The 27,473-nt window shown below is 35.9% G+C and overlaps 1 protein-coding gene across 1 annotated transcript in view; it reads right to left on the reverse strand.

The window, feature by feature from the left end:
• The window catches only part of CNGB3 (cyclic nucleotide gated channel subunit beta 3), a 137,985-nt gene that overhangs the window by 55,933 nt on the left and 54,579 nt on the right, over window positions 1-27,473 (reverse strand). The window contains exons 4-10 of the mRNA XM_021688380.1: window positions 22,328-22,482; window positions 19,980-20,132; window positions 18,746-18,954; window positions 11,708-11,758; window positions 8,804-8,890; window positions 5,465-5,529; window positions 4,600-4,722 (exon numbers count right to left, since the gene is read on the reverse strand). Coding sequence (XP_021544055.1) covers window positions 4,600-4,722; window positions 5,465-5,529; window positions 8,804-8,890; window positions 11,708-11,758; window positions 18,746-18,954; window positions 19,980-20,132; window positions 22,328-22,482 — 843 coding nt within the window. The remainder of the gene's footprint in view (window positions 1-4,599; window positions 4,723-5,464; window positions 5,530-8,803; window positions 8,891-11,707; window positions 11,759-18,745; window positions 18,955-19,979; window positions 20,133-22,327; window positions 22,483-27,473) is intronic.

The following is a 27,473-nucleotide window of genomic DNA, read 5'->3' on the forward strand; positions in this document are numbered from 1 at the left end:
AACAAAATAACAAGACGGTCACGCTCTGTCTAGCACCTTTCTCTTTGCGTACTGTTTTTTAGTTTTAGCGAAAGCCAATAAGCAGAAATCAATAAAGGTCATGTTAATCATTACAAAGGAAAAATGAAAGAAGGCTATGGCTGTAATCCAGAAAATGATCTAAGATTTGGAAAAACAAAAGTATCCTAACATATAAATAAAGTTCCTCCGAGGCTGTCAGGAGGAGATGCTTGCAACCTGATCCTGTGTCTGTGTCTCCTCATTCGCCGACGCCGTCCTTTCCTACGAGAGACCCACCCGGTTGGAGCTGGACTCTGGCAGGTGGCGCCCAACGGTGGGGCTCGACTAGGTAAGCCTTTCTACAGGGACAGACAGGACTCTGCTTGTGGGTACTGCAGACCCCTCTGTGAAGGAATACAGAGTAAGAGTGAGCAGAAAGACAGAACTTAGAGAAGCTATGGGCCATAAAGAGTCAAAGGAACGACGACTCTTTATTGATATTATTAAGCATATGATTGAAAAAAGAGGGTTAAGTAAAAAATGCTTTGGGCTTATGAGGTCAAAGAGTAATATGAAGTAATAGAAGGGGCATAGTAATAGAAGGTGGTGTTTAAAAACTTTGAGGAAAAGTTAGTATATTAATAACTGTCATATGCAAATTATCTTAAAAATATATAAAAATTCTGCTTAATATATATAAAACATATATAATATATATATAAATGCAATTTCTTTGTAAGAATAGCAACCTGTGCCCCTGACAGCTGGTAATAGGGTTATTGGAGCTTAGGTTTTTTTTTTTTTAATACTTTATTTATTTGCCAGAGAGAGAGTGAGAGAGAGAAAGAGAGAGCACAAGCAGGGGGAGTGGCAGGCAGAGGGAGAGGGAGAAGCAGGCTCCCTGCTCAGCAGGGAGCCCGATGTGGGACTCGATCCCAGGAACCTGGGATCATGATCTGAGCCCAAGGCAGTTGCTTAACAAACTGAGCCACCCAGGCGCCCCAGAGCTTAGGTTTTGAATGAGAGCCCTTCTATCTCAATGAGCAGAGCAGAGCCATGGAGTAATTCTTATCTTTATAATCAGAGAATGTGGGCTGTATGATACCAATTCTGTGAAATGTATTGAAACTTGCCTTTTGGCAAGAAAATGACCACTTTTTGTAATTTTCCATGAGTGATTAAAAAGAGTGGGTGGCTTCTAATTCTTGGGTGCAAGGTACTATTTTTATCTATTAAATCAAGCTTGTTTAAAAAAGCTTCTGAAACAATCAACAAAACTAAAAGGCAAGCTTTGGAATGGGAAAAGATATTTGCAAATTACATATCTGATAAAGGGTTAGTATCCAAATTCTATAAAGAACTTATCAAACTCGACACCCAAAAAACAAATAATCCATTTAAGAAATGGGCAGAAGACATGAATAGACGTTTTTCCAAAGAAGACATCCAGATGGCCAACACACACATGAAAAGACGCTCAACATCACTCATCATCAGGGAAATATGAATAAAAACTACGATGAGATACCATCTGTCAGAATGGCTAAAATTAACAACACAGGAAACAATGGATGTTGGTGAGGTTGCGAAGAAACCTTTTACACTGTTGGTGGGAATGCAAACTGGTGCAGCCACTCTGGAAAACAGCATGGAGCCTCCTCAAAAAGCTAAATATAGAACTACACTTTGATCTAGCAATTGCATTACCAGGTATTACCCAAAGTTTACAAAAATAATGATTCAAAGGGGCATGTGCACCCCAGTGTTTATATTTTTACAGCAGCATTATCAACAATAGCCAAATTACGGGAAGAGCCCAGATGTCCATTAACTGATAGATGGATGAAGAATAAATGTTATATATACATACATATATATAACAATTAACCTTAACTACTATATATATATGAATATTATATGAATATATATGAATATTATTCAGCCATGAAAAAGAATGAAATCTTGCCATTTGCAGTGATGTGGATGGAGCTAGTGTATTATGCTAAGCAAAATAAGTCAGTCAGAAAAGACAAATGCCATATGACTTCACTCATATGTGGAATTTAAGAAACAAAATAGATGAACATAGGGGGAAAAAAAAGAGAGGGAGGCAAACCCATAAAAGATACGCTTAACTATAGAGAACAAATGGGGGGAGGTGGGCAAGGGGATGGGTTAAATGTGTGATGAGTATTAAGGAGGACACTTGTTGTGATGAGCACTGGGTGTTATATGTAAGTGATGAATCACTAAATTCGACTCCTGATACTAATGTAACACTATATGTGAACTAACTAGAATTTAAATAAAAATTTAAATAAAAACTAGAAACTAGAAACAAAAAAAATCAAGTTTGTTATTGGGTTCTCAAATCTTTTATATCTCTACTAAGTGGCTTGGTCAATCAATAGTTGTGTGTTGATATCTCACACTTTGATGGTATATTTGTCAATTTCTCTTCCTTTTATTAATTTTTGCTTTATGACTTTCTCTGATTTATTTTAAGTATTTTATTAGTGCATACACATTTAGAATTAGGATATATTGATGGTGAATTGAAACTTTTACCATTATATGGTGATCTTCTTTTTACCTACAATAATTTTTGTTTTAAAGTTTATTTTGACTAATATTAACAATCTCTTTAAATTGGCGAATATAGTCCATATTAATTAATTGTACTTATTGATATATTTTTAAGTTGTTTCTACTATCTTATTTTGTGCTTTCAATTTGTCTTGCCTCTCTGCTTTTCTATTTTCTATATTTCTCCCTACAACTTCCTTTCTTTGTTTTTTCTTTTTTTCTTTTTTTTTTGTTTTTTTGGACTGGTTTAGTATTTTTTTTTAATTTTAGTTTTCTCATTCTGTTTTTTTCCCTCCTGCTGAGTAAGAAGTTATCTTCTTTATTTCTGTTCCTTAGTGGCTATCTCACCATCTGTTCCAGCTTTAGTATACACATTTTTTTTTTTAGACTTTGAAGTCTCTTTTTACTTTCTAGAGAATTCAGTTATCATTGAAAACTACTTTATTGTAGTTTACTTAGAAATGTATAACAAGTAATTTTATGACAAAAATTAAAAGTAATTTATTTTGTACTTTAGAGTCGGGACACTTTGGATATCTGGTCTGCACTAGAGTGGGAATTAGAAGTCTAAAATATTAGCACACTTTAGCTTAAGTTTCTTAGGGGTTGAAGCTTATTTCTTTTTTTCTTGTTATAACACAGATCTGATCATTTCTTCCTTTTTTCCCTACTCCCTCACTCTCTTCCTTCCTGCCTTCTTTGAGTACGTAACATATATTGTTTTTTTTTTTATATAGTTAGCAATGTTCTGGGCCCTGGGAACAAGATATATTGTCCGGAAATGCCGCAGAGAGGCATCCAGGTGTGAACAGAGAAGTTGCTCCACTTTTTCTGGAAGGCATTTTGATGCAACCCTATTATTTTGCTAATATGATAAGAATAGTTATCAGACTGAGGCATCTAATGATGTTCGATTACATGCTCACTTTTAGGCATTATTTAATATAGTTGGTGCCTTACTCAGTTTTCTATATCAATTAGTTATTTATACTAAATTAAATATATACTTAAGTTAATACACATTCTAAAAGGAATTACTTACAGATTTGGTTATAAACTTCCCAGGAATAGATATTCTGTGTGTGTGTGTGTATATGTGTATGTTTTCCCAATCAGTAGGTCTTCTGACTTCAAATTTCTAAAAGCAGTTCTGGTTAAAAGTTCAAAAAAGTTGTTATAATCCTTCACACACATCTTGCTCTCTCTAGGTAGTGTGTAATTTTGTGAGGTATTTTCACTCTCTTTGCTCTATCCTATAATTGCTCTCCTTCCCAAGGCTGCTGTGAATTTTCTTCAAAGTCATGCTGGGATCTGCCCTTTTCCATTAAGGACATTGCCTTATAATATGCTCAAGGTCATTTCATTGGAGCAGAAAGTTAGGGGAGTCTACTTTATGCCAGGCTCTTGTATTTACCAAAAGGAAATCTCACTATTAAATAACCCAGTTGCTATTATTTAGTCATAATTCTACTGCCCTAAATTTTTCAAATGATTTCTTTTATTCCTGTGATACTTGCATATCTAATTGTCAAGTTTAATTTATGATCCTTGTTACTCTGTAAGTGTTTAATTGAGTTAGTGGTTATAGCTGACTCATAAACCCATAAAATCCTTCAGTGGTAAACTAATTAGCTACTGCACCTGCCCTCCAAATAATTAACATTGTTCATTACTAACAATCAGCATTGGAGTTATTAAAAGTTACCTTACCACTCAGTTGTCTAAAAGCAGAGGCTTTCAAACATTTTTGATCATAATCCAGATCAAGAAATGCATTTCTCAGGTCAACCCAGGATACACACACACATACATCTACTAGGTATGACAGACTGGTATTTTCTATTCTATTCTCTTCTACTTTACTCTCTTTCACTTACTGATCTACTAAAAAGTTTTTACTGGCCATTAATGGGTTGTGAGTTACAGTTTTAAAAACACTGGCTTAAGAAAATGCATACACTGAAACAGAAAGTTAAGAAGAATCCATAAAATTTCCTTCAAATTAAAACTTACTTGTTTCCTTCACCATTATACACCCATTTAGTAGTTCCAATTCCTTCATAGTCAGAAACCCAGTAATAAATACAGGCATTAATGTGCAGAGTAAACAGCAAGTATCCAGTTGTTCGAATGACTCTGCCAAGTAGAATAAATGCAAAGTAAGGAGTCATGTTGTTTCTGGAATACAGCCTATTTTAACATTTCCTTTTCCTTAGAGTCTCCACTGAACCTTCTTGCTTTAAATTTGTGAACTGTTAACTCTCATTAGTACAGTATAAAATGATGGTGCCATTGCATATTTTCTAACTGCAGTGTCTTGACTGGGACTGACAGAGTGTAAAAAAAAAAAAGCCTTCCTCTCTTTTCACAGATGGTATGAATCAACCCCCTGAAAGACATGCCCCAGGGGTCACCTCTCCACTTTGAGTGCCATAAAATACGCTACACTGATTTAACTGGATATCTCTGAAAAGCTCATGGGACTTTATGCTACGATTAATAGTGACTAGAAGTCTCTGTGCAAGTGAAGTTCAGGAGAGCAAATGAATGAAATTCGGATTAGAATGAATTGTCATGAGAGAGAAGCAAAGTCAGCTTGTGAAGGAGCACGCTTATCTGTACTTGTTCTGACTAGAACAGGTAATACATTCTATTTTGAGTTCTGCATTCTTTTAAAATCTAATATAATTTTCATGCCTTAATCTCACTTCAAAATATTCAAGTCTGTTTTAGAACATAACCCTTTATTTTATATAGCCAAAATTCTGAGATTATTCTGTTTTCTTCGGCAGGGAGATCATAGTCTTCTCAAATCTGGCTAAACTGTTGTGCCATTGTTTTCTCTGTCACCCCTGGAACTATACTGAGTTTACTTTACCTGTAGATATATGCTTTGTCCATTAGAGACTCTAGTTGATGATTAAACTCAAAAAATGAAGTGTACTATGTAGAAAACAAACAGAAGAAATCCAAAAGTGTGTTAGTTTTAAATACATTTATTTAAATAAAACTATGTAAAATAAATTTTATTTGTTACTGAAAATAATTCAATTCATAAGTCTCTAAAACAAGCAAACTAAGGTCTGTTTAGTCATATTTTCTTCTGGCCAGTACATTTTAGAATGGTGCCAAACTCCCAGTGCTTTTTGCTTTATTTTATCTCTATTCTCTACTTATAGTCTTGTTTGTAATGCTTGTCGAAAATCAAGCCTAAACACATTTCTTCCCTTTTTCTTTTTAAAGCATCTAGTAGAACCCTATTTTACAATAATTAAAATCGCACTCTAACCAAGACATCAGTAAAATAGGAAAAGTATGATATAACCCATTGAAGTTATAAATACGTGTTAAGTCCTGTTGTTCAACACTAGCTTTATTTTTAAGCGAGTTATATTAAATGTGTATTTATTTCAACAAAATTTAAAGTCTGGTAATATGAGCATTAGTTAGCTCTTCTTGACATTGTTCAAAGAGATACAATGAGTTTATATGCATCTAATCCAGAGTTGCTATTTTCCTCAAGGGCTTTTCCTGCTTACATCTACTTCTATTTTGGCTCATACAACCTACATGCACTCCTACCCCCACTTCCTCTTTTATTACTATATGCAGTATAAGGCGAGAGTAAGAGTACGAAATCCAGAGCCAAACACCAATCTCACCTCTGCCTTTTACTAATTGGAAAAGTCACTAAATATTTCTGTACCTTGACTTCCTCATCTGTAAAATGAGAACAGTAAGAGAAAATGCCTCCTAAAGGAGTTGTATCCATACAAGAGTTAGTGTATTTAATTATTTAATGTGCTTAGACTCAAAGAATCTTACAGACAGAAAGGACTATTGAAGATTATTTAGTTCACAGTTTATTGAGTTCAAAATTCATCCACTGTAAATATGACTATAATAGAACATTTGGAATTAAAAAACATAAAATAGTAATCGCTATTTACCTAGAAATATACACAAATGATTTGTTTTTCCAGAATTCCTAAGTAGGAAAAATCCCTCAAATGTTCAGATTGAGATAATTTCAATTTGTGGTAACTTGTTTATGTGTTTTTAAAAAAAAGATTTATCTATTTATTTTAGATAGAGAGAGAGATCGAGCATGAGTGGGGGAAGAGCAGAGGGAGAGAATCTAAAGCAGAATCCCCGCTGAGCAAGGAGCCCGACATGGGGCTCGATCTCCTGACTCATGAGATCATGACCTGAGCCAAAACCAAGAGTCGGATGCTTAGCCGACTGAGACACCCAGGTGCCCCTTATTGTACTCTTAATAGAAATTTGCACAAAGGTGTTTTTAAGTTTAGCTTAAGTGTTCACTGTAGAGCAAATTTATACTTTTAATTTATTTTCTCATATATAATTTGGAGACAGATAAATGAAAATTTTCCTACAGAACTGTGCATTAAAATAACACACTTATATGTGAAGTGACTGGACTATGAAGCTATGAAAACAAGACCAATGTTGATTTTCAGGACATTCTATATTTAAAAAAAGCTACTGAATATAGAGCTTTGGACACCTTAGCGATATAGAGAGGAGGTGTGAAGAGTTGGCATTTTGTAAGTTTTTATTATAATGCCAGACAAACTCCCAAATCTATAGGAACCTGAGTCTTCCTGGAAAGTTGGTTATCTCTGAGCAGGAACCTCTGGACACTTTCATGTGAGACTATAAATTTGATGAGGGATGGCTTACCTGCTAAGCTGCCTGGGAAGTTAAGGTCTGCTCCAATCTAGACCCACATTCCAAGGTCAAACCAGAAGTCTCTAGAGTTGTCTTAAATATGTGAAAATATAGGGTAAGGTCCCTTTCAACTTGAAAAAACAATGGTAGTGGAAGGAAAGCCCCCTTCAGCTTGAGGTTTATTTGCCAATTTGATTACAGTAAAGAATTTGGAGTCAGAAAAATATGTGATAGAATGCATATTTTTCTATCCTGTTCTCATTTTCCTCATCTCTAAAATGAAGTTATTTGAAGGAATAAATGAAATTATGAATATTAAGTTTAACAAAGTATGCAGCCTCCCCACCCGCTCCCCCCGTATGTATCCGACGAAGAGCAGTTGCTGCTTTTTTTTTTTGGTTGCTGCTATTTTTGCTGTTGTCAGGTTTTACTGTGTCCCCAGGTTATGTTGTGTTGTCTTCCCAATGTGTGAGAGATAACCACCTAAAATTTATAAAATCTTTGGTGTTCCTTTTATGCAGGTTGTCTTTGGAAATATGTTATTGTTGCTATTGTTAAAGATTTACATGAAATTTCATGTCCTGACTCTCCTCAGGTTTGTTTTAGGTGCCTGACGAAGCTATGAGTTATAAAATGTTTCTTAGAATCTTTTTGAATGGGTAATGCCTGCACATAGTTCAAAAACAATAGGAAATATATGCCTTTAAAAGTCTTGCTCCCACTCCTGCCCGTTTTCTGATTTTCCCTCCTGTCACCCATCCCCACCCATCTCAGTTAACCATTTTTATTATAATTTTTTGATAATTTTCCACTGTTTATGTAAATACAAAGAAATGGAATATTTTTCCCTTTGTGTTATACAAAAGTTAGTACCATTCTATAAACTATTCTGTAATTAGCTTTTTTTTAAATTAGCAATTTATCTTAAAGATCTTCCTGTTTAAGTTCATAGAAAACTTCCTTCTTTTTTATTAATTTCTTGTGTTACAAAGTATTCTATTATATAGATGTCCTGCAATTTGTTTAACTAGTTCCCTGTTGGTGGATATTTGAGTTGTATCCAAATATGTAAATAATTTTGTTATGTAAAAGTGTTTGCAGCTTTTTTTTTTTGAATTATAGAATTTTAGATGAGTAAGATAACTTAGTAATCCAATCTAACTCTCGTTTTGCTGCTTGTGTTCCGGGCATTCAGTGACTGTCTGATGAAAAAGGACAAATGGGAAAGAATACGATTATGAAAGATTATGAAAGATTCATTCGTAATTATAGTTGTATTTAGAAGTATAAAGGCATTCCTATTTTAGGTTATAAAAATATCTCTTGTGAGATATAGAATAAAACAATCAAGAGCAACTTCCATCAGTAGAAACAATGATGTTTTTCCTTTTTTAAAAAATTCATAGAATTGATGAAGGAAAAAAATGGACAGTCTGGGAAAAATTAAAAATATACTTTTAGGACATTTTAAATCATTTCAAGATTTTCATTACTATAAAAAGAAAATTAAATATAGTTATCTTACCTTTAATATCCTATTTGTCCTAAATATTGGATTAAACCCAAAGAAGAGGTAGAAAACATCAAATGGCATTACTGATGCAACATCCAACTGTTGGAAAAACACATTCACAATCATATTGTGTTTATGTGCTTTTTTGGACATGGATTGATTCATACCATTGTATATATAAACTGACCAGGCACCATGAATTATTTGTTGTTTAATATAAAATTGCCTTCAGTAGTATGTCTGGTGCCACTGAAAGGTATATTCACACCATGAAAATAAGAAAACTATTTTGTAGGCTACTTTCAATGTGTTTCATTTCTATCTTCATGCATCTGAGCTCTCTTTAGGTGCTGCATTTTCTGCAATTTTTTTGAGTGTCACATATACTTCAGAGATGGCATGGCTACTACTGTTAAAATACATTTTAATAGTATTTTAAATGTCGGGCTCTTGGACTGAAAGTCAAGTCTACTCTTGATTTTATTTGAGACCATTGCACATTAATTGCAATTGTATATATATAATATAAAAGATTTTATTTATTGATTTGACAGAGAGAGAGAGAGAGAACGCACACAAGCAGGGAGAGCGGCAGGTAGAGGAAGAAGGAGAAGCAGGCTTCCCATGGAGAAGGGAGCCCGATGTGTGGCTCATCCCAGGACCCTGGGATCATGACCTGAGTGGAAGGCAGACACTTAACTGCTTAACTGACTGAGCCACCCAGGCACCCCGCAGTTGTATATTTTTATGTTTCAGCCTATTCTCCAGTATTCAGGGCTGATTATATTGTTGGTGGTTCACCCAGATGCCTCAAGTCTTTCAATTGCTCTTCATTTGGGATGGTGCTAACAATAAACTGCTATGAAATCTATCTATTAGACACTGTGCAGGCTAAGAGAGAGGAAAGGAATCAGTCCCATTTACAATTAACCAGTAACTCCAATAGGAGAAGGTATTAAAAGTACTATTATAGCTAAAAAAAAATTTTAAATTTGTCATGTATTTAATTATACTGGTTTTCTGTTACCCTGGTAGTTGTGAAATGGCAACATCACTTGCAAACTTTCTTGATTGCAGGGATGACAGTAAGAAATTCTTTTATGTAAGATAATTATTCATTTTCATTCATTTATTCATATTCATTAATTTTTACATGGTATTGAAGCCATGGTTTTGAAACATAGAGTACATTTAAAAAACATTTAAGACATTTAAGAGCAGTTAAGAGCTTTCTGTAAGGACATACATATTAAAAGGGAAAGTTGAGGTAATTAATTACGTACCAGCATTTCACAATATCTCCATGCTATTGAAAAGAAATGAAACTTCCAGTTTGAATTAACCATATTGGCTATTATAAACAAATTCTTTACTGAAAGTATTGGTTTATAAATTACATCATATCCTCAAACCTTATTAATTTTACCTTACAGATATTGAGCTTTGTAACAAGAGGTATACAGAGTGGTTATTAAAATAATGTCTTATAAGTAAGAGAGCAGGAGTATGGAACTGTTGACTTTCTAGTGCTATTGCAGTACCCATGTTTTCTGGCTCAAATCATAATAACTTTTATTTAATCTTTAAAATAAATTTATTAGAACTAATGTGTCAGAATTGTGGTCTTTTTACTTGTTGTCTATCTAATTGCTCAACTGCCCACTTGAATTCTCCATGCAGTCATTAGTCATGTTTGATATTAACACATTAATGTGTTATTTGTTAGATAAAGATGATTTATTTCTCATAGAATTGTAGAAAATTGAATTGAGTAAGAACTGACCAATACTGAACTCTGTACAAGGCACTTTGCAAAACACGTTGCAGTTGAAATAGGAGTAAAATATTGTTTCAGTCCACAAGAAGTTAACAATCTAATAGTGGAATAATGAAACACAAAAATAGCTATAATACAATGCTATAGAGAAGCAGGATGTGCTAAGGGAATTCAAAAGGAGTGACCACAATTAAATAAATGTAAAATTTTACATTTATAAACCCAAATTAAATACATGAGTTAATTTGCACTTAATTCAAATTCAAGAAAGTGATTAAGAATTTGGAATATGTGACACTTAAAAAGAATAGTCATCCTCTTGTGGAGTTCATCAAAGTAGTGTAGATTATGAATATGCCAAATATGTGACAATTTTTTACAATGAAAATCAGTTGGAGATAAAAATAAATTGAAAGAGATTTTAATCACCATAGATCACCAATGGGGACAATTTGGCACCTCACCACAGCTTTGTATTATTACACAAAATATGAGGCCACAAAAGTGTTGTTCTTGAAATGGGAGGTTTGAGTTCACTTATACATATTGGGTAACCTTGGATAACTCCCAAATATCTATTTCTGAGAGTTAGGAGGAACAAATAAAAGACAATAAAGTACTTGGGTATAAATAATTATGAGTGAAAAAAACATACAATTATACTGTTATTTGAGGAAAGAAAGGTGCCATGTTATTTAAATAATTGCTTCCTTTTTGTTTTTTATTTTGTTTATATGAACAAGAAAGAAATGAGTAGAAAAAATTTGATAGATTTTACATCATCATGCTACATGAATTGGAGGCTAGCATTCTGAATGGACAAGATAAAGAATACTCCATACTCCTTTACTGACATTTTAATCAGAATTTAAATGTGGGCACTAACATTTTGTTGTGCTTGATAAAGATCTATGTATTGAATTCCACATTTGCACATTCATGGAAGTATATCATGTAATTATTGAGAAACAAAAACTTCAGGCTTGCCTTTGCCTAACAGAACTTCACCTGTATATTTTGTTACAAAGGCTATGATTCAAAAAGGAAGCAAATTTTTTAAAAAAGAAATTTATAAATAGGACTTAAAATCAAAATGGTAATGGATTATTTGAACAATTTTGAAACTGTCAGTCACCTACCTGAAACTTAATAGAACTCCTGTAGTGTCTCTTTAACTCATTTGAATCCACCTGAAATGTTACATTTATATTTTATATTAATTTTACCCAATTTCATCAATTATTTTCTCACTTGAATAAATATTTGTAGTTATTTCTCTCTACTGGTTCCTTGTAACTTCAGCCAATAAATACGCTCTATCCTCTCATCTCTTTAAATAGAATAAAATCTTCCTTGTCGTTTGTTCTCTTTTTGCTATTGATCTATTGTTTGTCATACTTAAGCTTCTTAAGATAGTTGCCTACATTGCTTTATTCTGCATCCTTTATTCCTCAACCCATGGCAATTTAGTGGCAATTTGACCTTTGCTCACTTTTCTTATTCCATTAAGACTACCAATGTGAAAGCCACAAACAACCTCCTCATGATCACACCCAAGGAATCCTTTATAGTACTTAGCATTCTTTGATGGCATTCACCATGTTTTGAAATCACACATATATTTCTTGACTCACTTATTTAAATTCAGTTTATTCCATTAAATGGTTATCTATCTTGAAATGGGAGGCTGGAGTTCACCTATACATATTGGGTAACCTTGGATAACTCCCAAATGTCTATTTCGGAGAGTTAGGAGGACAGAGTTGACTCTGTTTAGCAACTGTGCATAGTTAGTGGTTAGAATATATTAGGAACCCAATAAATACTTATTGAGTAGATGAATAGATAAAGGAATAAAGAGATAAATAAAATTTTTTGAAGCATTTGACATTTGGGGGGATATTTGTTCTTGAAACTTTTTCTTTCTTAGACTCTGAAATGCTATTTTTGGTTTACTTCTTCAGTTCTAACTTTTTGATGTCCTTTTTGATTCTAAGGTTAGCCAATTAAATGTCAACATTCCCCAAGACTCAGCTCTCTTCTCTTCCTCTTCATACTTGCTTCCTAGAAAATTTCATTCACTTATATGGTTTCAAATATCTACTGCCATCTAATGTCACTTTCTGGAGCTGTTGAACTGGACAAGCAACTGCCTATTGTCTTCACTTAGCAATTCTTATCTCAAATTTAATCTACACCAAACCTGAATTCATCATCATTCTCCATTGCCCATTAGCCTAACCATCTTCCCACCCCCCACCCTTCCTCCTCTTGAGGAATCCTATGAGCATCCTCATCTATACTGGTCAGTGATCCTAGACCACTCATTCTCCCTCAGCCCTCATCCAACCAGCAACCAAGTCTACTGATTCTTCTTCCTACAATTTTATTATTATTTTTTTATTATTATGTGCAATTAGCCAGCATATAGTACAATTTCCTCATGTCCATTCTCTCCTTTTGGCATGGGTCTCTTTGCCTTAAGTCTTGTTCCCCTTGATCCATTCTATAATGGCAGCTAGATGATCATGCTAAATCAGATTACTTAACAATCACCATTTATGTGAAATCCTCTGACTCCACATGACTTAAAAAAAATACAAGCTCCCTTTCATGGTCTACAAAGGCTCCACTTTCTCTGTCTCACTCACCTCCTGCAGCATCCTACATCCACTTTATTCAGCATCAGAGTTTCTCACTTTCATGACTTTGCCTATGCTGTTTTCAGAGCTTGGAACATATGTTTTGTTCCTTTTTTTGTGGGGATGGAGGTGTGCAGATAACTGAAATTCATTCACCAAGATTTGGATCAGGTGTCCTCTCCTTCACATGGTTTTCCCTGTGCCTCATAACCTTTAGGGCTTACCTCTGTCATGACTCCCATTACAAACCTCACCATTTTTCTTTTGTCTGTCTTTCATATGCTGAATTACTTGGGTAAGGTCCATATCTTTGTCTAGTTTTTCCAGTTTCTAATGCAAGCAATATCTAACACACAGTAGGTGCCCAATAAATATGTGATAAGTGATTAAGAGGCATTTGTTACCCTTCAGACCTAAAAGAATTAATGCTGATATTGGATTTACATTCTTTTTTTTTTAAAAGATTTTATTTATTTATTTGAGAGAGAGAATGAGATAGAGAGAGCATGAGAGGGGGGAGGGTCAGAGGGAGAGGCAGACTCCCTGCTGAGCAGGGAGCCCGATGTGGGACTCGATCCCAGGACTCCAGGATCATGACCTGAGCCGAAGGCAGACGCTTAACCAACTGAGCCACCCAGGCGCCCCTGGATTTACATTCTTAAATTTTAGTTATAGGAAGGGAGGAACTGTCTTTGTGCTATTAATGAGTTAGCCGAAGTATTATAACTTGGACACATGGAAGCAGTGTCTTCTAACAATTATCATCCAGACTATCCAAGTTCAGAAGTTTTAAACTACTGCCGAGCTGTGTTAAATACTGGTTAGCCAACTCCCCAATTCCTGCTCCCCCCACCTGTTTTTGTCTATAATTTTTACCCAAACATATATACTAAGTCTTATAGAAATATATTAGAAGATATATAAGACATGCTCATTTAATGATTTTACTGTGAAACTCAATGGCTTACTGAGCCACAGGTAGACATAGATAGAAGATTAACTTGAATCATGTACCAAGGTTGAGTAAAATCAGTCAGCTCCTTCAAAGCTTATCTGGGACTGACAGATACATTTCAAGTGCTACAGTTAAAATACCACTCTCTCCTCCAGCCCTGGAAGAATGTTTTTAGCACTTTTATCCCTTTACTTTCAGGCTTGTCTATGATCCTATGATTGAATAAATGTAAATGAAGCAACAACTTTTTGATTAGATGAAAATGTGATATAGTGATTCTAAAATCTCTCTTCTTTGGAGCACTAAATCAATTTGGCATCATTAGTGTTATGACAACCAGCATGCGTAGCGGTAACAATTAGGCACTTATTTAAAAAAAATGTTACCCTATTTAATTTTCTTTCTCTTTTTAAGCCTCATCATTTTGCAGGCAACCTTTCTTCAGGGGAAGCTTACTTTAGAAAGGATATGCTGACTGCACCTAAATCCTTTTCCAAAAGATAGTTTTTGAAGAAGCTCTACCGAGGTACAATTATATTTACCTTTTCTGATAAATAATTCATAGAAACTCCATAATTTCATATAGAACAAATGGATAAAAATAATATCATCTGAAACAACTACAATGCAGATTAAATAATTATTCAAGGAAAGAAGATCCTTGAACCAAGATTGCCACTCCTTCAAACATTTCTTGAATATACTCTCTGAGTTCCTAAGATAGAGAGGGAAATGAATTGGATACTGTCCTTACACTCAAGAAACTTATTATCAGGGCGCCTGGGTGGCTCAGTTGGTTAAGCGACTGCCTTCAGCTCAGGTCATGATCCCAGGGTCCTGGGATTGAGTCCCACATCGGGCTCCCTGCTCTGCGGGAAGCCTGCTTCTCCCTCTCCCACTCCTCCTGCTTGTGTTCCCTCTCTCGCTGTGTCTCTCTGTCAAATAAATAAATAAAATCTTTAAAAAAAAAAAGAAACTTATTATCAGGTAAGAAAGAGAGCTACAGATGCAAATAGGAGACATTAGGGGAAGTTAAATGTGTGGATATTCATTCATTTGATTCATTCAACAACTTACTGTATGTGTTCTAGATTCCAGATTCTGGCCTTAGGTATACACATTTTCTTATTTAATCTTCCCAATAGGTTTATGAGGTGGGTACTATAGTTCCCATCTTATGGATGAAAAGATAGTATTTAATGAAAAGGTGAATTTATTTTCTTCAAGTAATGCTATTAGTAAATTTCAGAGATGGAATTTGACCCTGGTCTGTTTGTTTCTACTACATCTTAATTAGCCTCATTTTTATTTAACAATTAAATAACAGAAGTATGAATAAAGTATACAAAGCATGGAGAAGGGAGTAGTTAATTTTCTTCAGGTCAGGTTATAAACAGTAACTGAGAAGACTAAGTGCCAAAAGTGGTTGACTGTAACATTAGGTCTGATTGACATTGTCACTAGGTGGCACTGAGCATTTCCACGAATCGTTGTGATGGGTAGGTTTAGCAGTGTTGTGGGTATGAGTCTCATATCTCAGTAATCCTCATTGTCATTTTCAGCTCTATTTTTGCTGTCTATAAAGGAAATTATAGATAAGAGACGCTTTTATTGGTCTTTGATACAAAATTCTATTCTCTATTTGTGTAGCACCATCTTCAGAAGGATATTGCAAATAAATATTGTGCAAAACCCTCCTAATTTCCTCTCTTGTGGCCTTTTGCACTTTTGTTACTTGTCTTTTTTCCAAGGCCTTGGGGGAATTAATATTTCCATCCTCCAGCCCTGAAATACCTGGCAACTGTAGATATTTAATAAATGTTTGTTGAATGAATGAATGAGTGAATGAACAATTTGGCAGTATACCAAAAGTAGCATAGATAGCTAAATGTAGTCAGATCTTCAGTTTGGGTACTTGACTTGCATAGTCTTCTTAACAAAATGTAATCAAGTTTCAAAGGCTAACACTGCCTATTCTAAATTAGAGAAACCATTAAACTTCTTTTGAACAAACAAAGCAATTAGTTCCTGCTCTGTATTTGTAGTTTGTGATAATGCATTTTAAATAGAGCCCGTTGAGTGTGTTTTTATTGGTTATTTTTCTTGTTTTTAACACTCCATTGTGTGTAAAGCCCTCTTAGAAAATTGAAAATAAGTCTCCCCTTACTGATTTTGTCATTTTCCATTTGTCAAACATTGATTTTCTCCCCCCTTGTGCATCTAATGGAGGTTGAAATTAGTGCTCTTTTTTTGTGGGTTGTTTACTTCTTATTTGTATACCATCATCATCATTCATCAAGCTGCCAGTGAGCTCTCAGGATAGTGCTGGTAAGCTGACTACTACTCTGAAGTCCACATAAGGAATATTTTGAATAGATTCTTGCTACAGCTATAGCTCTTGCCTTTAGAATTTCTTTCTAGGAAAGCTTTCAAATAATAAGATTTCTTCAGCGAATAAATTTTTTTTCTAAAAGAAACAATAACCAAAACTACTCCTTTCAGCTTTTTGATAATTTAAGATTATCTGGAGAGTCAAAAGAAAATATTCGGGAGATTAAGGAACCCACCTCTATTCTTCAAAAATATGTATGAACCCAAGGTGCCATGTATTCCCTCAGTCTGTTCTTCCTACTGTGACAGATCCACTGGAGGGTCTGTTCTGTGCAGTTCCCACTGAGATTGTGACAAGGATATTACAGTGGACATCAGTTGGAAAGGAAGCATCCTTCTAGTTAGTGGGGGAAGGGCTGAGGAGTAGAAGCTTTAAGATTTGGGTATGTGCTCGTGAAAACATATTCTTCTGTTAGATTGACTGGGTTGCTTATGAAATTCTCTCAACACTGAAAATAAATCTAGGAGAAAATAATTTCTCCTAAGGGTAAGAATGGTAGTTTCTGAGGTAGGCCAGTGCATTTGATGGTGAGAATTGGGATGTGATAAACCTGGATAGGGGAAGAGTGAATAGAAGAGAGGCCAGTAGATACCATATTAATTTAAAAAAACCACAAAACCACAGGGGTGTTTTATGTGCTTGTGATTTGCACCTGTCTGCAGGGTGTGTGGCTTCCTTCTTATGGTTTGGCTGTCTCAGTGAAAATCTTGATGGCTCATTGTTATAGCACTATCTAATAGCACATTTTGCAATGGTGGAAATATTCTATGCTCTCTGATATGGTAGCCTCTACCCAAATGTGATTAATGGGCACTGGAAATATTCATAGTGTGGCTGAGAAACATGAACTTTCAATGTTATTTAATATTAATTAAAATTTAAATTTGGATACATCTCTCTAGTGGGGCCACTATATTGGACAGTGCAGTGAATCTACACTGATTAAAAGGGTCATGACAGCTTTTCTTTTCTTTTTAAGTTAGGTTTTCCCAAAGTGTCAAGACCTAAGACCTTGGACTTGTTTTCTGTACTGTGTACAGGTCCTGTGCTCAGTGCTGACTATACAATGATAAATAAGGTACAGTCTGTGTCCTAAAAATCTTATAGCCCAGTGCTTTCTCTCAATACCCGGTTGTCTCCTGAGGAAGTTGAATAGACTCTTATGAATGATGTAATACCTGCCTTAGGGCGCCTGGGTGGCTCAGTTGGTTAAGCGACTGCCTTTGGCTCAGGTCATGATCCTGGAGTCCCGGGATCGAGTCCCACATCGGGCTCCCTGCTCGGCAGGGAGTCTGCTTCTCCCTCTGACCCTCTCATGCTCTATCTCATTCTCTGTCTCAAATAAATAAATAAAATCTTTAAAAAAAAATAATACCTGCCTTATTCTAAAAAAATATTGAGGTGAATGGCAGATTGCAAGGTGATGGGAAACAACTGCCTCATAGACTATTTGAGGTGTGATTACTAGAGAAATATTTATTAAATCATTTCTTTTTGCATACATAGTTTATATATATATTTTTACATTATTTAGATAAAATATGTATATGGTTTTTATATTTCAGACCTGGTTTTATCTTTCTATGCTCATATATTATCAAATTCTGAAAAACTAGCCAACATGAACCAACATGGTGTAGTTGGAATGAGCATGGGTGTTGGAGTCAAGGTCTGGATTTGAATCCTGCCTTAGCTGCTGTCTAGCTTTGTGCCTTGAGCATCTCGCCTACCCTCTCCAAGCCTCAGTTTCCTCTTCTGTATATGGGGTTCATAATAATATCTTTCTTATAGGGTGACTGAAAGGATTAAGCGAGGCATTGTAAAGAAATTAAGTGAAATAATAATGATAGCTAACATTTAATATGCACTCATTAGGCACTCAACACAGTTCTGGGCATCAGTTCATTTAGTCTTTCCATCAACACTGTGAAGGTACTATTGTTATTACTATTTTTAAGATGAGGAGACTAAAGCACAGGGAGACGCATGGTCCCCTGCACATAGTGTGTGCTCAGTGGTGGTGGTGGTTGTTGTTATTACTAGTATTACTATACTGGTGGTTTCCAGCAGTTAAAGACTCATACAGGCAGAGATAGCCAGTCAGACATTAAATAAACAGAGTTGTAAATCTATTTTTGTAGTCCAATCTGATATTTGTCAGTTTTTGCTTTTCCCCAGCCCCACTTACGATTATGTCTCCTCCTTTTATAAACTGGAGTCTGGGCTGGATTAATAGCATATCGCAAAGGTAGATGATATCACATATGAGGTCTGCAATAAACCAATAGTGTGTGTTGTCCGGTGTTTGATATGGAAAGATGAGGCGCAGTGGTATAAGCCAGCAGTTCCAGTTATAGGCAATGGTGACAAGCAAGAGCCACAGGAGATAGAGTTGATCTAGAAAAATCCGAATGGCGTGTTACAAGCATTAAAATAATTCTCTTGCTTAGTTTGGTAACGTTGGAGCTCTGTCCTCTGGAGATAAGCAAATTGCTATAAGAGGGTCTATTAAAATTCAGTGCAATTATGACTCTACAGTGGAAAGCACTGGGCTTTACAAGGGATGTTGAGTGATCTTATCAGCTCTTCTGACATTGGAGAGGGGCCTTCTCCTCTTGCCGAGAAGTGGCCATTCTGAGTCTGTCCCCACAGGTAACTGTGCTATATGGATCAAGGAAGAAGAGACCCAGGGAGGTCAGAGATGCCCTGTTTGGATAACTGCAGCAGCAGGTCTTTTGTGCATCAGTAGTTAAGCTGCAGGATCACCCAGACAGGTTGACAAAAAGCCACATCTTGCCGAAAGAGTATAGCTGACCTGGAGAGGTCAGAAAATCAGCCCATTAAGGCAATCCATGTCCTTTCACACATTGCTTTCTTCTGCCCAAGGCAGGCCATAGGAAGGGATCTGTTCAGTTAGAATAATTAACAAGGTGAAGGCATGGAAGAAGACAGATACTTCATAATGACTTTTTGGGGGAAGAGTGTCAGTGTACATATCACTGGATGCTTTGGGGCTTTCTTTTCAAAAGTAATTACAGGCAGCATAGACTGGACTGCCCCTTATTTATTTTTATCTATCTATCTATCTATCTATCTATCTATCTATCTATCTATCATCTATCTATCTATCATCTATCTATCTATCATCTATCAATCACTTATCTATTTTGATGATTATACATTTACTTTATTCCACATTATACTGGCATGCCCTTTAAAAACAGGCAGGAATATTTTACCTCTTGCCTTCACCAGAGAGGGGCAAACAATCCATTGCATATTTAATATAGTTTAAATTCTGCTTTCTAGATAGATTCAGAATGTGGGCTAGGGAGAAGTGGAAGCCATCTGTGACTTTGGGTTCCAGGGGTTCTTGGTAATAGCTAGCCCTCCCACTGGGATAGTCAACCCTTTGATGGTACCTGTGTATGGATCTATGCTTCTTGGAAGTCTAATTCGTTTTAGGTACTCTGTCAGAGGCATCTTCTGGAATTTAAAACACAATATGTGATAGTAATGTTCTTCTTTTAGCTTAGCATTGCTTTCTTGTGTTGATGGTACAGCTGTGGGCTTTGCTTTATAGGGAAGAAAAAAGAACACATTTTTAAGAGGTTAGGTTAGGTTAATGAGAAAAACTTGGATTTCTTGAAGTCAGAACATTTCAGAATCTCCCCTTCTCAATATAGGTAGATAAGGCATGTTATGACATTGAAAATAGTGACATTAATGACAATATCCAGGTAATGAAAACACTGAAATTTGGAAATAAACAGCAGATTTAAAGCTTCCTAGTAAATTATACCAAAGGTGTTACAAATAGGATATTTTAATTAATTAATTTAAAGTAATCTCTAGGGCTGCCTGAGTGGCTCAGTCGGTTAAGCATCTGCCTTTGGCTCAGGTCATGATCCCAGGGTCCTGGGATTGAGCCCCACATCAGGTTCCCTGCTCAGCGGGGAGTCTGCTTCTCTCTCTCGCTCTCTCTCTACCTCTCCCCCGGCTTGTGTGTACTCTCTTTCCGTCCGTCTCTCTCAAAAAAAAAAAAAAAACCCTCTACACCCAAAGGGGGGCTCAAACTCACAACCCCAAGATGCTCTACTGACTGAGCCAGCCAGGCACCCCACAAAGAGGATATTTTAAATACGAGCTTAATTCTTACAAATTCTGTAGCATGAATAAAGGCAGTCCTTTGTTTACATTGAAAAGAAACATTACAAATATACATCATGCCACAGGTTTTAGTTTCATGCTTCTCTAGTCTCACACATATCTTTCAAGTTATGGATAAAGCTCGAAATATTTTTTTCAACTTATCTTTATCAAAATATAATAACTGATTTATTATAGCCTCTTCTTTTAAAAGGGCAACTACTATATAATACATAGTTTATTTTGAAAATCCAACTTATCTTATACAGAATTATAAGGCAACCCTCAGCTCTATCCTTTATAATTAAGTTTGATTTTTAACTGTTATTAAACAACCAAACTTTCTTCTATTTTTATCTATACATATGTAAATGTTTTTACAAAGATGTAATCATAATATATATCACTTTTGTGCTCTGCTTTATTGCACTTATTAATTTTTCATAAACACATTTCTGTAATTATTAGGGAGGCTGATAATTGCCCCACTCTGCCATGTGATTAGTTTGTTGATGTTCTTTGCTATGTTGTGTATTCAGGTAGTGTTCTTGTATTTTTATAATAAGTGCTTTGTGTATCAGGGGTATTTTTTTTTTAAGATTTTGTTTATTTGACAGAGAGAGAGAGAGCACACACATGCCCACAAACGGGGAGCGGGAGAGGGAGAAGCAGACTCTCTGCTGAGCAGGGAGGTCAATGCAGGGCTTGATCCCAGGACCCTGGGATCATGACCTGAGCTGAAGGCACATGATATTAATCAACTGAGCCACCCAGGTGCCCCTATCAGGGGTATTCTTAATTAATATTTACAATAAAACTTACCATAGCAGATATTGCTGTTGCTTTGCTCGTATACCATGGGTCTAAAAGTCCTGTGCAGAGGGCTCCCTGTGTCTGTCCCCCTCAGCATTTTTTCTCAGATGGCTTGCTTAAAGTACTGGAGAGTTAGCAACATGCCCCAACAGTAACCCTTAACTAATGGAAAACAGGATTTGGTGGATTGATACCCCTGCCACTTCCTCCAAAATACATAAAGAACTTACACAACTCAACACCAAAAAAACAAACAATCCAATTAAAAAATGGGCAGAAGACTTAAATAGACAATTTTTCCAAAGAAGACATATAAATGGTCAACAGACACATGAAAAGATGCTCCACATCACTCAGCATCAGGGAAATGCAAATCAAAACCACAATGAGATATCACCTCACACCAGTTAAAATGGCTAGTATCAAGAAGACAAGAAATAGCAAGTATTGGCAAGGATGTGGAGAAAAGGGTATTCTCGTACACTGTTGGTGGAAATATTAATTGATGCAACCATCGTGGGAAACAGTGGGGAGGTTTCTCAGGAGAATTCTTAAGTGTGATCCACACAGTTTGTTAGCTGGATCAAGTCTGAGGGCCCACAGAAGAAGCCCTCTCATTAATACATCTTTATTGTCTTAACTCCTGTCTCCATCTTGTCGGCTCTCACCTTCCTGAATCACCCTCAATATAAACTATTTGCACCTAAATCATTGTCTCAGGGTCAGCTTTTGGGAGAACCCAAACTAAGACATTACATGTCCCCTCACAACTTCCTTTTTTCCAGTACTTTGAGATAACAATGCTTACCAGTTTGGGGGCTGGTTTCAGGTGAGGATATATCTCCTTCTGCCAACTTTTTCTTGTAGAGCATTGTTCTTTGACGCATCCTTTTCACCAAGTTGTGTAGTTGGGCATCAGCATACTCATTTATAACAGGGGCTCCAAGTGGTTTGCTTTTTGGATTAAATGAGGAAAAAAACGGTGATAGAAATGGAACCATGAAGAAGTATATACAGGGAAGAGATTAAGTTTTTCCACCCTCCTTATAGACCCTACACTATTAAATGCTCTTTTTTTTAATTTTTAAAGATTTTATTTATTCTTTTGAGATACAGAGAGAGAGAGCATGAGCAGGGGGAGAGGCAGAGGGAGAAGCAGGCTCCTCGCTGAGCCAGGAGCCAGACGTGGGGCTGGATCCCAGGACCCTGGGGTCATGACCTGAGCTGATGGCAGATGCTTAACCATCTGAGCCACCCAGGCACCCCTAACTGCTCCTTTCAAGTTATTTCATCTTTTCTTTTTTCCCTGCTTCTCATATAGAGTAATCCTTGTCCATCTTTTCTCTCACCTACCTATATGCAGAAGCTATGAATGTATTTTTTCTTGAAGTAATTTTGTGACTGAATGACAAAAGGCAAATAGAGAAGAAGAAACATGTATTTTCATGAGATAAACAAATGAAGGTAGAAGAGAGAAGCAATGGATATACTTATGTAACTATGCTTCATTTGAGTGATATTTGATATTTCTTGTTCATATTACTAACTGTAATTTTAAAAGAATTATTCCTCATAATTCCTTGATGAACCATATTTTACATAAATATGTAAATATTTTATAAACTTTGGTAAAGAAAAATAGAAGGAAAGTCTTACTGAAACTCTATTATTGAGATGAGTGAGGCTTTTAAACTTTGTTTATGTATCTATGGAAGAATAAAAAACTAATTAGAATGACATTTGTTCCTGTTTTAATTTTTTTGATAAGAGCATAGAGAACACTCATTTAAAAAAAAGAGCTGATGAAAAAAATAGTATTAACACAGTAGTCCTCTTTTCTTGAAATTCAATCAGGGATATAAGCAAAAAAAAAAATACATATTTGACAATTGTTCTTGTATTTGGGGCTTCAAGAACTTTTGCACTCCAGGCCAAATGCATCATAGTAATATTGGGATGGGTTAGAAGTAGGCCTTTTTTTTTTTTTTTTTTTTGCAAAACAGGCAAAACATCGTGAAAGGCGAGATAAGAAAGAGAAACTTGTGGTCTGTGGGTGTACTTAGGATATCAGCTTTAAGAAAGAGTACCTAAGTAAGATGTGGATCTTGAAATTGAGTCTTTTAAAACTATTCGTGTTTTTTTTTTAAGATTTTTTTTTATTTATTCATTCAAGACACAGACATATGGAGAGAGAGAGAGAACATGAGTAGGGGGAGAAGCAGAGGGAGAGGAAGAAGCAGGCCCCCCACTGAGCAGGGAGCCCAATGCAGGGCTTGATCTCAGGACCCTGGGATCACGACCCGAGCCGAAGACAGACGCCCAACCATTTGAGCCACCCAGGCGCCCCTAAAACTATTTGTGTTTATTAAGACCTTGGAAAGTTTTCATGTACACTCAGTGATACGTGTTCTCTAACTTAAACTTGTTGCTTTAGTATAACACAAAGGGATGACTTCTTTTGATGAGGTAAAATGGATGGTTGCAATCAGGGATGAGTTCACAGTAAAAGATGAATGGCACTTTGATTGATAATGTAAAGGGAAAATATTCAAAGCAAAGGATACAGCCGGAGAAAAAGTGTATCAGTTGCTGCCCTGTGGAGTACAACAAAAGCTCAAACATTTTAACATAAATTCCCAAATCACCTATGAGGTCAGCTGAGACCAACGGGGAAGTAGAGCAAGATTCTAAGCAGAAGAGGGACATTATAAGCTATATTTAAAAAAAAATAATGGAAAAAAAAAGAAGTTAATTAGTTGTGGTGTGGAGAGAGCTGAGTTAAAATATATGGGTTAATATAACAGTGGAAATTTCAAGTTTGGTCAGTGGACTACATTGAATAGTGTTCTGCTAAAATTCATTTCGAACCGGAGCCTCAGATTGTGACCTTACTTGAAAATAAGGTCTTTACAAATTTAACTAAGTTAAGATGAAGTCATACTGCAGTTGGGTGGGCCCCTAATCTAATGACTGGTATCTTTTTTTTGTAGGTTTTATTTATTTATTTGATAGAGAGTGAGTGAGAGAGAGAGAGCGAGCAACCTGGAGGGGGGGGAGGGGCAGTAGGAGAGGGAGAAACAGTCTCTCTGCTGAGCAGGGAGCTCGATGCAGGGCTTGATCCCATGACCCTGGGATCGTGACCTGAGCTGAAGGCATAGGCTTAACCAACTGTGCCACCAGGTTGGTATCTTTACAGGAAGGCCAGACGAAGGCAGGGAGGAGACACACAGGGAGAACACCATGTGGCAATGAAGGCAGAGATTGGGTTGATACGTCCACAAATCAAGAAACAGCAAGAATTGCTGGCAACCAGCAGAAGCTAGGAGAAGGGTATGGAACAGATTCTCCCTCAGGCTTTCAGAAGGACCAAACTGGCAGGCACCTGGATTTTGGGCTTCTAGCTTGTAGAACTGTGAGGGGATAAATTTCTGCTGTTCTAAGCCACTCAATTCATAGTAATCTGTTGTGGCAGTCCTAGGAAGTTAGCAGAGTGGGTGACTGTGATGTTGCATAGGCAACTCAGATGGAGGCCTAAGTTGTAAAATAACTAAAATACATTCAGTTCAGTATGTGTCTGCGAATGAAGAATCAAATGCTTTTAAAATACATTCTGTACAGCAGGCAGTTGAGAATTTAGGTTTGGAATTCAGCAGTGAGGGCTGAGCTGGATGGAGACGTTGAACGAGGGATCACTTTTCTAGAGGCGATGGTAGAAATTATACAGTGGATCAGATTACTGGTAGGAGCCTGCATAGAACAAGAAAAGATTGGGAGGTCAAACCTTGTAATTTGCTGACATTTAAGGAGTAGCATAAAATAAGGAACTGGGAAGTAGGAATTAGAGAGGTAGATCTGAAAGAGAAAAATGTCACAAAAATCAGGGAAGCTAAAAGTTTGGAAAGAGAGGTCAGTGGTGTCTCATGCTGCATACAAACTGCAAATTTTGTCATTTCTGTCTTCACAAATATTTTGTAGAAGTGCACAGGCTCTGCCTTTGTTCATGAAGTGGTATTTTAGATTCCCATTCATTTTTTCCTAAGCTCAGTTAAAAGTGGTATTTATTCCCTCTAGTAAAATCTTGAATAAACTTTGGCTTTTGCAAATTTACCAGATTCTTCTTAATGCTTAATTAAGTATTAAATTCATTTTTCAATGACTTAATTCTTTAGAAACTCCAGTTGATCAAAGTCCTTTAAAACCATTATTCATGCCTTGTTGAAGACAGGGATTGGACAAAGAATATTATATTCCAATTTGGGAAGATATGGGGGAGAGAGGAGCAGGTTTTTTTTTCTTTTGTTGTGTTTTCTCAATAATTAATGATAAATTCTGACAGTTGTTTTCAAAAGTTACATTTGAAGAAAAGAAACCTGCTTTGAATGACTGGACATTTTTATAGGAGTAAATTTCAGAATGAAAATACTTGAATTAGCATAAAATTCTGATTATTACCAACGTATCTTGTGGTTGACCATAAAACGTACAAATTTGGGCTGGCATAGTTATAACTCAACCAAGTCTTACTTGGCTTTCTTCTCATATTCACCTCTAAATGCTGTGAAGATTTTGAGTTGTTTATCACATTTCACTTGTGCATATGGTATTGTTTGTACACATTAGTTTCTACATATGGAAATGTACATATGGATATTATGATGCACAATTTCCTAACCTAAATTCTTGATCTGTCTAGAATATGCTAAAATGCATTTGTGACTCCAAAGTTTATTTCTAAATCCCTGCCAGCAGTCCACTCTCTAGATCTTTTCTTCTATTAATCTCTAAGTGCTGGAGGTTGTGTCCAAGATATTTATTTTTATTGTTAGTGAATCACATTGTAATGGCCCATAAATGTAGTGGTGCCTAACTTTGTTAAAAGTTAAACAACATTTTAAGACTAAAGTAACAAAAAAGTTATAAAAATATTATCACATAGGTTATACATTTATATCCATAAGACCCATATGTACACATGTATGCATACACATCAACATATACACACACCAACATGCCTAATAGCAACCCTTCCCAAATCTTAACCCATTAGGAAAGAGAATGGATACACATATCAATGTAAACATAAAATAATCATAATACTAATATGTTTCATGTTAATAAACATGTTAACTTCTCTAATGATCTCAGGTACTTTTTGAGAGTAAAGTGGGCAACAACTATGTTTTTACCACTTTTCCCATATAATAGCAGCCTGAAAGAGCCAAACGATGTGCTCACAAAATGTTCCTGAATAATGGTGTCTTGGGAAAGTTCTAAGGCACATTTTGAATGCCTCATTCATTTATTTAATAGGTATTTATTGTGCACTTACTTTGTTTCAGGAAAGATAACATGTCCTATATTGACTTTAAAGATTCCTTAAAAAATTTTTTTTAAGTAATCTCTACACCCAATGTGGGGCTCAAACTCATGGCCCTGAAAGAGTCACATGCTTTACCAACTGAACCAATCAGGCACCCTGATTTTAAAGATTCTTTAGTTAAAGTCCTCTCTTTCATTTTACATATGCCCTTAGATTTATTCTTACTTAGCTTCTTCTGAGTAAATTTCTGGAGTTTTTTAATTTAAAAACTGACTGATTAGAATGTACCATGGACTGAATTGTGTCTCCCCTCAAATTCATACATGGATGCCCTATCTCTCAATGTGACTGTATTTGGAGATAGGGCCTTTAGAAAGGTAATTAAAGTTAAATGGGGTCATAAGGATTAGGCCTTAATTCAACAGGATTTGTGTCCTTGGAAGAAGAAGAGGGCTCTCTCTCTGTGCATGCATAGAAGAAAGGCATGCGAAGACACAGTGAGAAGGCAGCCATCCATAAGCCAGGAAAAGAGGTCTTACCAGAAATCGTGACAGCACTGTGATCTCGATTTCCAGCCTCCAGAACTGTGAGAAAATAAATTTCTATTTTTTAAGTCACTCAGTCTGTGGTATTT

This window comes from Neomonachus schauinslandi, chromosome 4, assembly GCF_002201575.2.
Source record: "Neomonachus schauinslandi chromosome 4, ASM220157v2, whole genome shotgun sequence".
Taxonomy (NCBI): domain Eukaryota; kingdom Metazoa; phylum Chordata; class Mammalia; order Carnivora; family Phocidae; genus Neomonachus; species Neomonachus schauinslandi.